Source organism: Lithobates pipiens, unplaced genomic scaffold (assembly GCF_037356315.1).
Source record: "Lithobates pipiens isolate NorthernLeopardFrog02 unplaced genomic scaffold, aLitPip1_a1.2 Scaffold_16, whole genome shotgun sequence".
NCBI classification, from domain to species: domain Eukaryota; kingdom Metazoa; phylum Chordata; class Amphibia; order Anura; family Ranidae; genus Lithobates; species Lithobates pipiens.
This window is the reverse complement of record NW_027507748.1, coordinates 251,359,113-251,371,787: the sequence shown is the minus strand read 5'-3', so window position 1 is coordinate 251,371,787 and position 12,675 is coordinate 251,359,113. Positions and strand designations below refer to the sequence as shown.

The 12,675-nt window shown below is 45.8% G+C and overlaps 1 protein-coding gene across 1 annotated transcript in view; it reads right to left on the bottom strand.

The window, feature by feature from the left end:
* TMCC2 (transmembrane and coiled-coil domain family 2) overlaps positions 1–894 on the bottom strand; it is a 252,850-nt gene extending 251,956 nt beyond the window's left edge. The window contains exon 1 of the mRNA XM_077481293.1: positions 196–894. Coding sequence (XP_077337419.1) covers positions 196–384 — 189 coding nt within the window. The 5' untranslated portion in view covers positions 385–894. The remainder of the gene's footprint in view (positions 1–195) is intronic.
* Between the last annotated feature and the right edge of the window lie 11,781 nt (positions 895–12,675).

Sequence of the window (12,675 nt, the reverse complement as noted above, 5' to 3'; positions counted from 1 at the left end):
ACTTCCACTTTTGGAAAATACATTGGACGTCCAAAGAAGCCTCAGCATTTACAAGCGCATGATTCACCTGTATGACAGGCAAGATGTGGCACGTGGGGCTCACCAGATGTGGGAAAGCGCTGGAAAATGATGCCAAGCCTATAAAATAGCTATGTGCATAAACTGTAGTAGTGATTCCAGGCATCCTGCAATTACCTTGAGGTCTGGCGGTTTGGTCCGTGTGTAGACAGGGGGTGCCTGGGTGACAGACGGTCCTGCTGAGCCCACATCCCCAGGCGCTGGGCAATCGGATCCTCGCACTTCCATGACAGTGGGTGGCAAAGGTGCATCTTGTGCAGCAGCCACCTCCTCGGGGTGCAATTCGTCTGACTTACAACGCTTCATGTATCCAGACAGGAGGAAGGGCAGAAGGAGCAAGTAAAAAATGGCCAACACAACATGAAAAACGGCAAGTCCCCTGCAGCAGAAGATTCAAGTATGACAAAGGCAGCTTCTAAGGTGACATTACATAGGAGGCTCCCTTTCCATCATTCACACTCTGAACCCAGGAGAAACATAGGCGTTCACAAGCTCTCCAATGTGACCGCATGGACACAAGTTCTGTCTGCTCACACCCAGTGTGCTTCACACGGCACCGTTATATCTAAACGAATAAAAAAAATAAAAAAATAAAAAACAGGGTCCACAAAATGCACCGATAGATAAACCGCACATTAACGCATTCACGTCAGGAAATCTATGTCTACATGGGCTGAGGAGGGGCCCTTCCGCTATGCATCCTGTCCGAGGCCCGTTCGTCTCCTGCTTCCCCCGGGGCCCCGGCTGTACCGTCTGCACTTCATCCACAAGAGCCTGGGGTGACCAGCGCTCAGCCTACCTTGCTGCTGACCGACACTGCGTCTAACGAATCGAAATGAAGCACTTGACACTTACTAGCCAATAGGAAGCGAGGGAGGGCCTCGAGTATATTTTCCAAGGTTGGTTGAGTTGCAGGAGCTGTCACAGAAGGTGGTGCTGTAGCGGGTTGTAATGCGGGCGCTGTGCAGTGTGTGAGGGGCTCATCCATAAGAAGACCCCTAAACGACCCATACTTTGCACGTGTAGGGCACAGGAGAGAGAGATCACATTCTTGGTTCCAAATTACTTAAGTAAATATGATTCCTTGTCTGGTTTGTGTAAAGGAGATTGACAACGTCCATGGATAAAGTGTTGAGCTTTGAGAAGCTTGGAAATGAAGTGGATTTAATCAAGAGCCAGGCAATCCCCCTGTAATCCCATGAAAGAAAGCAATAACCGTCATTTTGTGGCTTGTTTAGGTTGCACAGAAAAGTTATATAACTGTAGAGAGCTTTCTATGCATTGAGGCTGGGTTCACACCGGAGCGATGCGGGAACGCCGCGAATCCGCAGCTTTTTCCTGCATCGCATGCCTCCCTCCGGCAGTTCACACTGCCCTATGCGGACTGCTGGGAGTGTCAGTGAAATGTTAATGACACCCCCAGATCAGTTCGCATATCGCAGTGCGATCTGCAAACTCAGACAGGAATCTGATCGCATGGTGTGAACACCCATGCGATCCGATTCTGCTGAGGACCAAAAAAAGGGTCCCGTGCGAGTTTGCGGCGGGTGCGATGCGAATTCAGCCATACTATCTGTATGGCTGAACTCGCATCGCACAGAGATCGGATGTGATTTGCAGTGCGGTGCGAATCACATCTGGTTCTCGCTGCCGCAGCGTTGTGAACCCAGCCTAAAGCGGAGTTCCACCCAAAAATGGAACTTCCGCTTTAAGCACTCCTCGCCCCCTTACATGCCACATTTGGCCATATTTGGACAATGACATTGACCAAATGACCCTAATTGGTGAATGATGTCACTATTATCCTCACCACTTCCCTTATATAGCTGATGACAGCTCTGGTTTGTGTCATTCAGCTGATGCTACCATTGTGTTTTTTTTTTTTGGCGAGTTGCAGGTGGCGGTCATTGTAATTGACGGTGAATTAACCAGGAACTTTTTCTGGGATTTTTTTTAAATAAAGGACTTAACCACTTGCCGCCCGCCCTATAGCAGAAACACAACGGCATAGTGGTTTCAAAATCGTGACCGGGCGTCATATGACGTGATCAGGATTTTGAGCCGCTGCGTGCCCCCCTGGGGGCACGCAGCGCAGCGCTCGTTGTTGCGGGGTGTCTGTCTGACACCCCGCAACTACGATCTCGGTAAAGAGTCTCTGACGGAGACTCTTTACCAAGTGATCAACCATGTCCAATCACGGCTGATCACAGTGTAAATCGGAAGAGCCAGTGATCGGCTTTTCCTCACTCGCGTGTGTCAGATGCGAGTAGAGGAGAGCCTGATCGGCTGCTCCCCTGACAGGGGGGGTCTGATCGATTATCAGCTCAACCCCCCCAAGGGTGCCCACACTGGACCACCAGGGACGCCACCAGACCACCAGGGATGCCCAGCACCAGGTATGCCACACTAGACCACCAGGGATGCCAGTCAGTTCCCACAATGGATGCCAATCAGTGCCCACAATGGATGCCAATCAGTGCCCACAATGAGCATCACTGATTGGCATGCATTATTGTTAGGCACTGATTGGCATCCATCAGTACAGTATAATACAATACAATGCCGCCTATCAGTGCCCATCCGTGCCGCCTATCTGTGCCCATCTGTGCCGCCTATCCATGCCGCCTATATATGTCCAATCCGTGCCAGCTATCAGTGCCAATTTGTGTCACCTATCAGTGCCCATCCGTGTCGCCCATCAGTGCCACCTATCAGTGCCTATCAGTTCCACATCTCAGTGTCCATCAATGCCACCCCATCAGTGACCGTCAGTGCAGCCCCATCAGTGGAGAAAGGAGAAAACTTACTTACAAAGTTTTGAAACTGAAACAAAAAAAAACATATTTTTTTCAAAATTTTCGGTCTTTTTTTTATTTGTTTAGCAAAAAATAAAAACCGTAGAGGTGATCAAATACCACCAAAAGAAATCTCTATTTGTGGGAAAAAAATTATAAAAATTTAATTTGGGTACAGTGTAGCAATTGTCATTCAAAGTGCGACAGCGCTGAAAAGCTGAAAGCTCAAAATTGGTCTGGGCAGGAAAGTGTTTAAGTGCCCTGTATTGAAGTGGTTAAACATTTGGTGTCCATATTTTCAGGTGACAACTTTTTTGGTGAATGAGTAGCGGTACAATGCATCTATGTACCCCATATTCATTTTTTTTTTAAACTCTTCGTCTCTAAATTTGGGGCCAATGTCAGTATTGGTATATGTCTTTCCCCCAGTGCGGCCATATGTGCCTCCAGTCCTATCAGCAGATGTTTGATTTTAAGGACATAGGCGAGATATGACTCAACCACTGCCTGCGTAGCCAGTCCCAACCAGTCTGTCAGATGGCATAGCTGCCCAGCCAAATAATAATAGTATAAGTTAGGCAATGCCATGCCAGCAGCATGCGCTGCAAAGTGGAGAATTTAAGTTTCCGCCTATGGGTGGCCAAATAAAGGTGATAAATAGCGTGTTCAGGGTTTTAAAAAATGATTTAGGTACTAAGGTAGGCATGTGAGACGTCACGTGCAGACACTTAGGCAGAAGGATCATCTTAATGAGATTAATCCTGCCTGCCACAGACAGGGGAAGTTTGGCCCAGACAGTAAGTTTAGCTTTAATCATGGTGACCAGAGTGTCCAGATTCACTTGGGAGGCCTCTGAAGAAGACAGGGTAATAATGATTCCCAAATATTTAAACTAACTTAAGAGGGCATGGAGGATCACTGCTTGGAAGGGCCTGCGAGGAGAAGAAAGGGCATCAGGGCTGACTTCTGCCAGTTAATTTTAATACGTGCCAAATTTGTCTATGATTTGCATTGCTATTCCTAATGAGTAGGGATGAGCTTTATTCGAAATACGAAATATGAACATTATGAGGCTTTCGCTCCAAATTCAAGCGGCGCGTCACGCCCCATAATGCACTGCAACATCTCAGTGCATTGCTGTCTGATGATTGGCCAAGCATGCACTATGACCTGCATACTTTGGCCAATCACAGCACCGTCAGCAAAGAGAGCCATAATTGGCCAAAGGCAGGGTGCCAAACAGATTATTAATAATTCTCAATCTACAAGAGTAAATTCATTTAAAAATAATCTAAGCAGCACTCCTATCAGCTCTACAGATTTAAAGTGGAGGGCCACCCTGAAAAAAAAAAATATTAAAAATTACAAAAAAATCTAAATGAAAATGAAATGAAATTTTTTTTTTTTTTACTTACCAGAAGTGCCTGTTGCTAGGCACATAATCCTAATCTTCCTCTTCCTCCTCCGCGGAGATCTTCTTTCTTCTCTCCTCCGTGCGGCGGTAATGGGTCGCGCTGTGTTCTGGGAACTGTGTGTTCCAGAACACAGCGCGTCCCATTCACAAAGCGCTGCGTGACTCACGCATGCGCAGTAGGAAACGGGCAGTGAAGCCGTAAGGCTCCACTGCCTGTTTCCCTTACAAGGAATGGCGGCGCCGGGACCCGAGAGCCGAGGGACGGGTCGGCCTCGGGCGGCCGACATCGCAGGCGCCCTGGAGAGGTAAGTGGGCTGATTAAGTCAGCAGCTGCAGTGTTTGCAGCTGCTGACTTTTTTTTTTTTTTCTTTTAAACGGCCCTCCGCTTTAACACAGTAGATTCATATATATTTTCACATGAAATGGGAGTAAACCAAATTGATTAATCAGTAAAGCTAATCACTTGCTGTTACTAAATAATTAGTCCAACAATTCCAGTGCTCTGAATGCAGCAAAGATTAAGGAGGTGAACAAGTCCATAAAAGGGCCGTAGTGAGTGACTCCAGTGAGTATAGAAGGAAACTAAGTGCACTTCACCCAAACTCCTCCACGCGGTGCTCCACACTCCCCCAGGGGGTTAAACTCACCAGAAATTCATCTATTCATCTATGATAATTCATCTTATTCCAAATATCAGCACAATCACTTCTGATTATACGATCCTGTCTTCCAATGATATACAGACAGCAGTTGTGTGTATTGGACACACACTTTCACTCCATATTTACACCCAGGGACCTGTGTGTCTGGCGCTGCTGGTTTGCGTACTGTAGTGACGTCACCCCCAGCAGTGAGCAGGCAGCGGGTTCGGTGCCCAGCTCAGTCAGTCAGTAGGTGGAGGGGTCTAGTAGGAAGAGGGAGGCAGTGGGGACGAGGAGGAGATAAGCGGCTCCTGTGCGTGCGAGGCGGGGGCCGAGAGCTGGGAGCAGCGCACCTCACTCTGTTGCTGGATTGTAAAGGAAGAAGCGACGGGCTGTGCTCTGTGCCGGGGAGAAGGAGCAGCTTGGATGAAAGTTTGCTCGGATTTCAGTCCAGGGTGTAAATATGGAGTGAAAGTGTGCGTCCATTACACACAACTGCTGTCTGTATATCATTGGAAGACGGGATCGAAGACGGGATCTGTAGAGCTGATAGGAGCGCTGCTTAGATTATTTTTAAATGAATTTACTTGTGTAGATTGAGAATTATTAATAATCTGTTTGTTTATTTTTACATATATATATAGATAGATAGATAGATACACTGTATCCAGTTTAGCTAGAGCTGCAGTGTATTTAATATATATACAGTCAGTCTCATATATATATATATATATATATATATATATCCACTGTATCCAGTTTAGCTAAATCTGACTGTAGTCTGTTCCTGATGTACTTTTTCCAATATACGTCAGGCAGGTAGGTGATTCAGTTAGCTGCAGTGTATTTAATATATATATATATATATATATATATATATATATATATATACAGTCTGTCTCGTGTGTATATATATATATATCCACTGCATACAGTTTAGCTATATCTCACTGCAGGCTGTTCTTGGTGTACTGTTTCTAATATACTTCTGGCAGGCAGGTGATTCAGCGAGCTGCAGTGCATAAAATATATATACATTCTCCTACATATATATCCACTGCATTCCAGTCTAGCCAAGCCTATATCTGGCTGCAGGCCTTTCCTGGTGTACATTTTCAAATACACTTTCAGGCAGGCAGGTGAGTGATCTGCAGTGCATTAAATATATATACAGTCTCCTACATTTTTATATATATATATATATATATATATATATATATATATATATATATATACACTGCATTCTAATCTAGCCAAGCCTATATCTGACTGCAGGCCATTCCTGGTGTACGTTTTCAAATACACTTTCAGGCATGCAGGTAGGTGATTCAGTGATCTGTAGTGCATAAAATATATATATACAGTCTCATATATATATATATATATATATATATATATATATATATATATATATATATATAGCCAAGTCTACATCTGACTGCAGGTCATTCCTGGTGTACTTTTTCAAATATAGTTTCAAGCAGGCGGGTAATTAAATGATCTGCAGTGCATTAAATATATATACAGTTTCCTACCTATATATATCCACTGCATTCCAGTCTAGCCAAGCCTATATCTGACTGCAGGCCGTTCCTGGTGTACTTTTTCAAATATACTTTCAAGCAGGTGGGGAATTCAGTGATCTGCAGTGCATTAAATATATACAGTTTCCTACCTATATATATCCACTTCATTATAGTCTAGCAAAGCCTATATCTGACTGCAGGCCATTCCTGGTGTACGTTTTCAAATACACTTCAGGCAGGCATGTAATTCAGTGATCTGCAGTGTAATAAATATATATACAGTATCCTACATATATATATATATCCACTGCATTCCAGTCTAGCCAAGACTATATCTGATCGCAGGCCATTCTTGGTGTACGTTTTCAAATAAAATTTCAGGCAGGCAGGTGGTTCAGTGATCTGCAGTGCATAAAATATATATACAGTCTCCTACATATATATCCACTGCATTCTAGTCTAGCTAAGCATATATCTGACTGCAGGCCATTCCTGGTGTACGTTTTCAAATACACTTTTGGGCAGGCAGGCGATTCAGCGATCTGCAGTGCATTAAATATATATATATATACAGTCTCCTACATATATATATCCACTGCATTCTAGTCTAGCCAAGCCTATATCTGACTGCAGGACATTCCAGGCGTACATTTTCAAATACACTTTCAGGCAGGCAGGCAGGTGATTCAGTGGTCTGCAGTGAATTAAATATATATACAGTCTCCTACATATATATCCACTGCATTCTAGTCTAGCCAAGCCTATATCTGACTGCAGGTCATTCCTGGTGTACATTTTCAAATACACTTTCAGGCAGGCAGGCGATTCAGTAATCTGCAGTGCATTAATATATATATATATATATATATATATATATATATATATATATATATATATATACACAGTCTCCTACATATATATATGCACTGCATTCCAGTCTAGCCAAGCCTATATCTGACTGCAGGCCATTCCTGGTGTACGTTTTCAAATCTGCTTCCAGGCAGGCAGGCGGGTGATTCAGTGATCTGCAGTGCATTAAATATATACAGTCTCCTACATATATATCCACTGCATTCCAGTTTAGCCAAGCCTATATGTGACTGTAGGCCATTCCTGATGTACGTTTTCAAATATACTTTCAAGAAGGCAGGTGATTCAGTGATCTGCAGTGCATTACATATATATACAGTCTCCTACATATATATATCCACTGCATTCTAGTCTAGCTAAGCCTATATCTGACTGCAGGCCATTCCTGGTGTACTTTTTCTAGTAAACTTCAGGTGGTGTTTTGCTAATAAAATTTTACAGCATGTCTGGAAGGCCACCAAGTAGAGGTATTCGCTCACAGGCCACTAAAAGAGGACAAGCAGGCTCTGTGTCTACAGCCAACAGTGCTGGTCATAGACACAGTGCATCCTCAGCACTTGGTCGTGGGGCACACTTGTCCTTTTTTCCTGCAGCTGGCTGTGTTATTGAGGCACAACATGCAGAAGAGTTGGTGGAATGGATAACAAAGCCCACCTCATCCTCCTCATCCTCTGCCACCCAGGCTCAGAGTAGTTTGCCTGCCAATGCAGCTGCCAAAGCGGCCTATTCCATCAGCTCAGTCATTCCTTCCCTAGCCCCACTATCATTAACGGAGGAGTCCCTGGAACTGTTCCCCCAGCTGCACCATACTGCCAGATTTGCTTCAGTGATGAGGAGGGAGGGGATGATGAGGTCACTGACCCTACGTGGGTGCCCAATAGAAGAGAGGAGGAGGAGGCACATCTCCAACAAGGCAGGATGCCCTCCAGTGGCCAGCTTAAGGTCAGCAAACCGACTGCATCACACCGCAGAGCTCCACATGTGCAGGGCGCTGCTGACTCCCCGCATATTTTGAAAAGTTCTTTAGTGTGGGACTTTTTGATACGAGTGCAGCAGATCGCACCGTTGCTGTTTGCAACATATGTCTGAAGCGTATCAAGCGTGGCCAAATCAGCAGCCGTTTGGGCAACACATGTTTGACTAGACATATGTCGACCTCCCTTGCAGTCCGTTGGCAACAGTACTTAAAAGACCCACACCAAAGAACAAGGCTCCTCATCAGCTGGGATCTCCAACCCCACTATACCTTCAGTCCTCTCAGAAACCTGCAATGAGAGGAATGAAGGTGTAGAATTAGGTGTGCCAAGTACTTGCGGGCAATCTGCTATCGCTACACCAACATCTGATTGTAGCAGGAAACATTTCCCTACCCCAGTAAACCATCAAAAGAAATTCAGTCCCAGCCATCCACATGCTCAGATGCTGAATGCTAGCTTGGCTAAATTGCTTGCACTCCAACTGCTGCCTTTTCAGCTGGTAGACTCTGCCCCCTTTCGTGAATTTGTGGAATGTGTGGTACCTCAGTGGCAGGTTTCCAAACACCATTTCTTTTCACGGAAGACCATTCTGACTTTCTACCTGCATGTGGAAGGCAATGTCTTGGCCTCGTTGGACAGGGCGGTCAGCGGTAAGGTGCATGTTACCGATGATTCATGGTCCAGCATGCATGGACAGGGATGTTACCTTTCTTTCACGGCACACTGGGTAACTGCTGACAACTGGGAAGGATACATTACAGGGTGCAGTATTGTTGGAGCATGTTCCACCACCACGCCTCCAAAATGCTAGTAGTGCTGATTCTGCCACACCTCTCTCCTCCACCCCCTTCTCTACTTCTTCCTCTATGGCCTCTTCCTCTGCAGATTTCTCCTCGGAACCAGCGGTGCTCCGTAGGTGTTCAAGGGGCTACGCAAGCACTCAGGCAAAAGATGCCATGCAATGCTTAAGTCGGTTTGCTTAGGGGACAGGAGCCACACTGGGGCAGAGATTCTGTCAGCTCTGCAGGGGCAGGCTCAGAGGTGGTTGACGCCACACCAGCTTCAGCCAGGAATGGTGGTTTGCAACAATGGCACCAACCTCCGCTCCGCCCTCTTACAGGGACACTTGATCCATGTTCCCTGTTTGGCTCACGTCCTAAATTTGGTGGTGCAGTGGTTCTTGTGCGGGTACCCAGGCTTACAGGATCTCCTGAGGCAGGCCAGGAAAGTCTGTGGGCATTTCCGCCATTCATATAATGCCAGTGGTCGGCTGGCTGACCTTCATAAGGAATGCAACCTGCCCAAGAACTGCCTCATTTGTGGCATGCGTACCAGGTGGAACTCAATGTTGGCAATGCTGCAGCAGCTGCACACGCAGCAGAGGGCCATCAATGAGTATCTGTGTGAGAATGGCACCAGGACAGGGTCAGGGGTGGTTGGCTTTTTTTCGCCACGCCAGTGGCTACTGATCAAGAATGCATGCACTGTCTTGTCACCATTTGAGGAGGCCACGAGGATGGTGAGCAGTGACAGTGCATGCATCAGTGATACTGTCCCTCTTGTCTTCCTGTTGGAGCACACGCTTCGTGGAATAATGTATAGGGCACTTGAGGCAGAACAGAGGGAGGAAGAGGAGGACTTCCTTACCTCTTAAGGCCCCCTTTATCCAGACAGTATTCCTGTGGGCCTGCCGATTACACAGGAAGAGGAGGAGAATGAGGAGGATTGTGTCAGCATGGAGGTGGAGCCTAGCACTCAGCATCAGCAGCAGTCTTCATGGGATATTTTTCATTCCCCAGAAACCCATGGACATGTATGTGGCTGGGAGCAGGTGGCTGTGGATCATGTCATCCTTAGTGACCCACAGGACTCCGGATAAAATGCCTCAGCAAACTTTCGCTGCATGGCCTCCCTGATCCTGCAAAGCCTGCGAAAGGACCCTTGTGGACCCTTGTGGTATCAAGGAGAGGGATCATTACTGGCTGGCGACCCTTCTTTATCCATGTTACAACTAAGTTTGCAGAACTTATCCAGCCTTCGCAGAGGATGAAACATCTTCAGGAGGCCTTGCAGAAAGGTTTGTGCAATAAGTTTCCAGAGCCTGGGAGGTTACAATTTCCTGGTCCTCCTGGACAACGTGTTGCTGAGGCTTTGGTCAGTCACAGAAGGAGCGGTGGAGAAGGTGGCTGTCTGACCACAGTGTTCAGACAATTCTCAAGTCCGCAGCCCCAAGGTCTGATCAGTTCCAACAACCATCGCCAGCGTATGATTTAAATGGTGCAGGAATACCTAGGGGCAAGATCAGACTTGGAGACCTTTCCAACCGAAAATACACTGGGTTACTGGGTCTTGAGGATGGATCACTGGCCAGAGCTTGCACAATGTGCAATTTAGCTACTGGTCTGTCCTGCATCCAGCGTTCTTTCTGAACGCACATCCAGTGCTGCTGGAGGCTTTGCAACCGATCACAGAGTGCGCCTGTCCACAGACTCAGTTGATCGGCTCACTTTCATAAAAATGAATCAGTCATGGATCACCAGCTACCAAGCACCCAATGCTAATGTAACTGATTCATTTTTAGATGAATGTGAGTTCCTTTGAAGACTGCCTATGCTGAGTGACTATCCTATTATGCTGAGTGACTATCCTATTCCTCCTCAATGTTCATGTTGATAGCATTGATAGTATAAGAAAATTTTTGTATCAGTGCCTAAGGCCCAATTTTTCTGCCCCAGGGGCATATAATTATAATTTTTGCTGTAATAGTTTGCAGCAGGGCTTGGCCTTGCACTCAACTAGAGTATCTGTGAGGGGTTGCAGTGTTGTGGCACCACCACCAGTGCCTAAAGCCCAATTTTTCTGCCCCTGTTTAAGAGGGGACTGTAATTACAATCTTTGCTGTAATATTTTGCAACGGGACTCGTTCTTCCTTACAGCTAGAGTATCTGTGAGGGGTTGCAGTGTTGTGGCACCACCCCCAGTGCCTAAGGCCCAATTTTTCTGCCCCTGTTTAACAGGGGCATGTAATTACATTTTTTTATCAAATATTTAACAGCAGGGCTCATTTCTGTGCTCAACTAGAGTATCTGCGAGGGGTTGCAGTGTTGTGGCACTACCACCAGTGCCTAAGGCCCAATTTTTCTGCCCGTGTTTAACAGGAGCAAGTAATTACAATATTTGCTGTAACATTTAACAGCAGGGCCCATTCCTGCGCTCAACAAGAGTATCTGTGAGGCTTTACAGTGTTGTGCCACCATCACCACTGCCTAAGGCCTAGACATGTGCAGAGTAAAATATTTTGTTTCGGAATTTCGTTTTCGTCCGAAAACTTAATTTATTTAGTTACTCCCGAAATTCGTTTTTATTTATTTCGTTTTTCGTTCAAAAATAACATTTGTCCGAAAATCCACATGAATTACGGTCGAATCTGTCTTTGAAGGCTTATGGTGTCTGTCGAATGTATAAAGAAGATTCGACGGAGCTAGTATATAGCATACTTTAGAACCCCTGTTAAAGTCTATGGGACTCCAACGTTCAAAATCTAAAGTGCTAATTTTAAAGACTAATTTGCAAGTTACTGTCCTAAAAAAGTGTTTGGGGACCCAGGTCCCACCCCAGGGGACATGTATCAATGCAAAAAAAAGTTTTAAAAACGGCCGTTTTTTCGGGAGCAGTGATTTTAATAATGATTAAAGTGAAAGAATAAAAGTGTAATATTCCTTTAAATTTCGTAGGGGGGGGTGTCTATAGTATGCCTGTGAAGGGGCGCATGTTTCTGGTGCTTAGAACTGTCCCTGCACAAAGTGTCATTTATGCAGGAAAAAAAGTCCTTTAAAATCACTCGCAGCTATTATGAATTGTCGGCTCCATAATACAGAGAACACTCATTGAAAGTCATTGATAAAAAAATAAATAAATAAAAAAAGCGTGGGGGTCCCCCAAATTCAATTACCAGGCCCTTCAGGTCTGGTATGGATATTAAGGGGAACCCTGCCTCAAATTTAAGAAAAAAATTGACGTGGGGTTCCCCCTAAATATCCATAACCAGACCCTTCAGGTCTGGTATGGATATTAAGGGGAACCCTGCGTCAAATTTTAAAAAAAATTGACGTTGGGGTCCCCCTAAAAATCCATACCAGACCCTTTAACCGAGCACGCAACCTGGCAGGCCGCAGGAAAAGAGGGGGGGGCGAGAGAGCGGCCCCCCTCCCTCCTGAACCGTACCAGGCCACATGCCCTCAACATTGGGAGGATGCTTTGGGGGTCTGTGACCCCTCAAAGCACTTTGTCCCCATGTTGATGAGGACAAGGGCCTCATCCCCACAACCGTGGCCGGTGGTTGTGGGGGTCTGCGGGCGGGGGGCTTATCAGAAT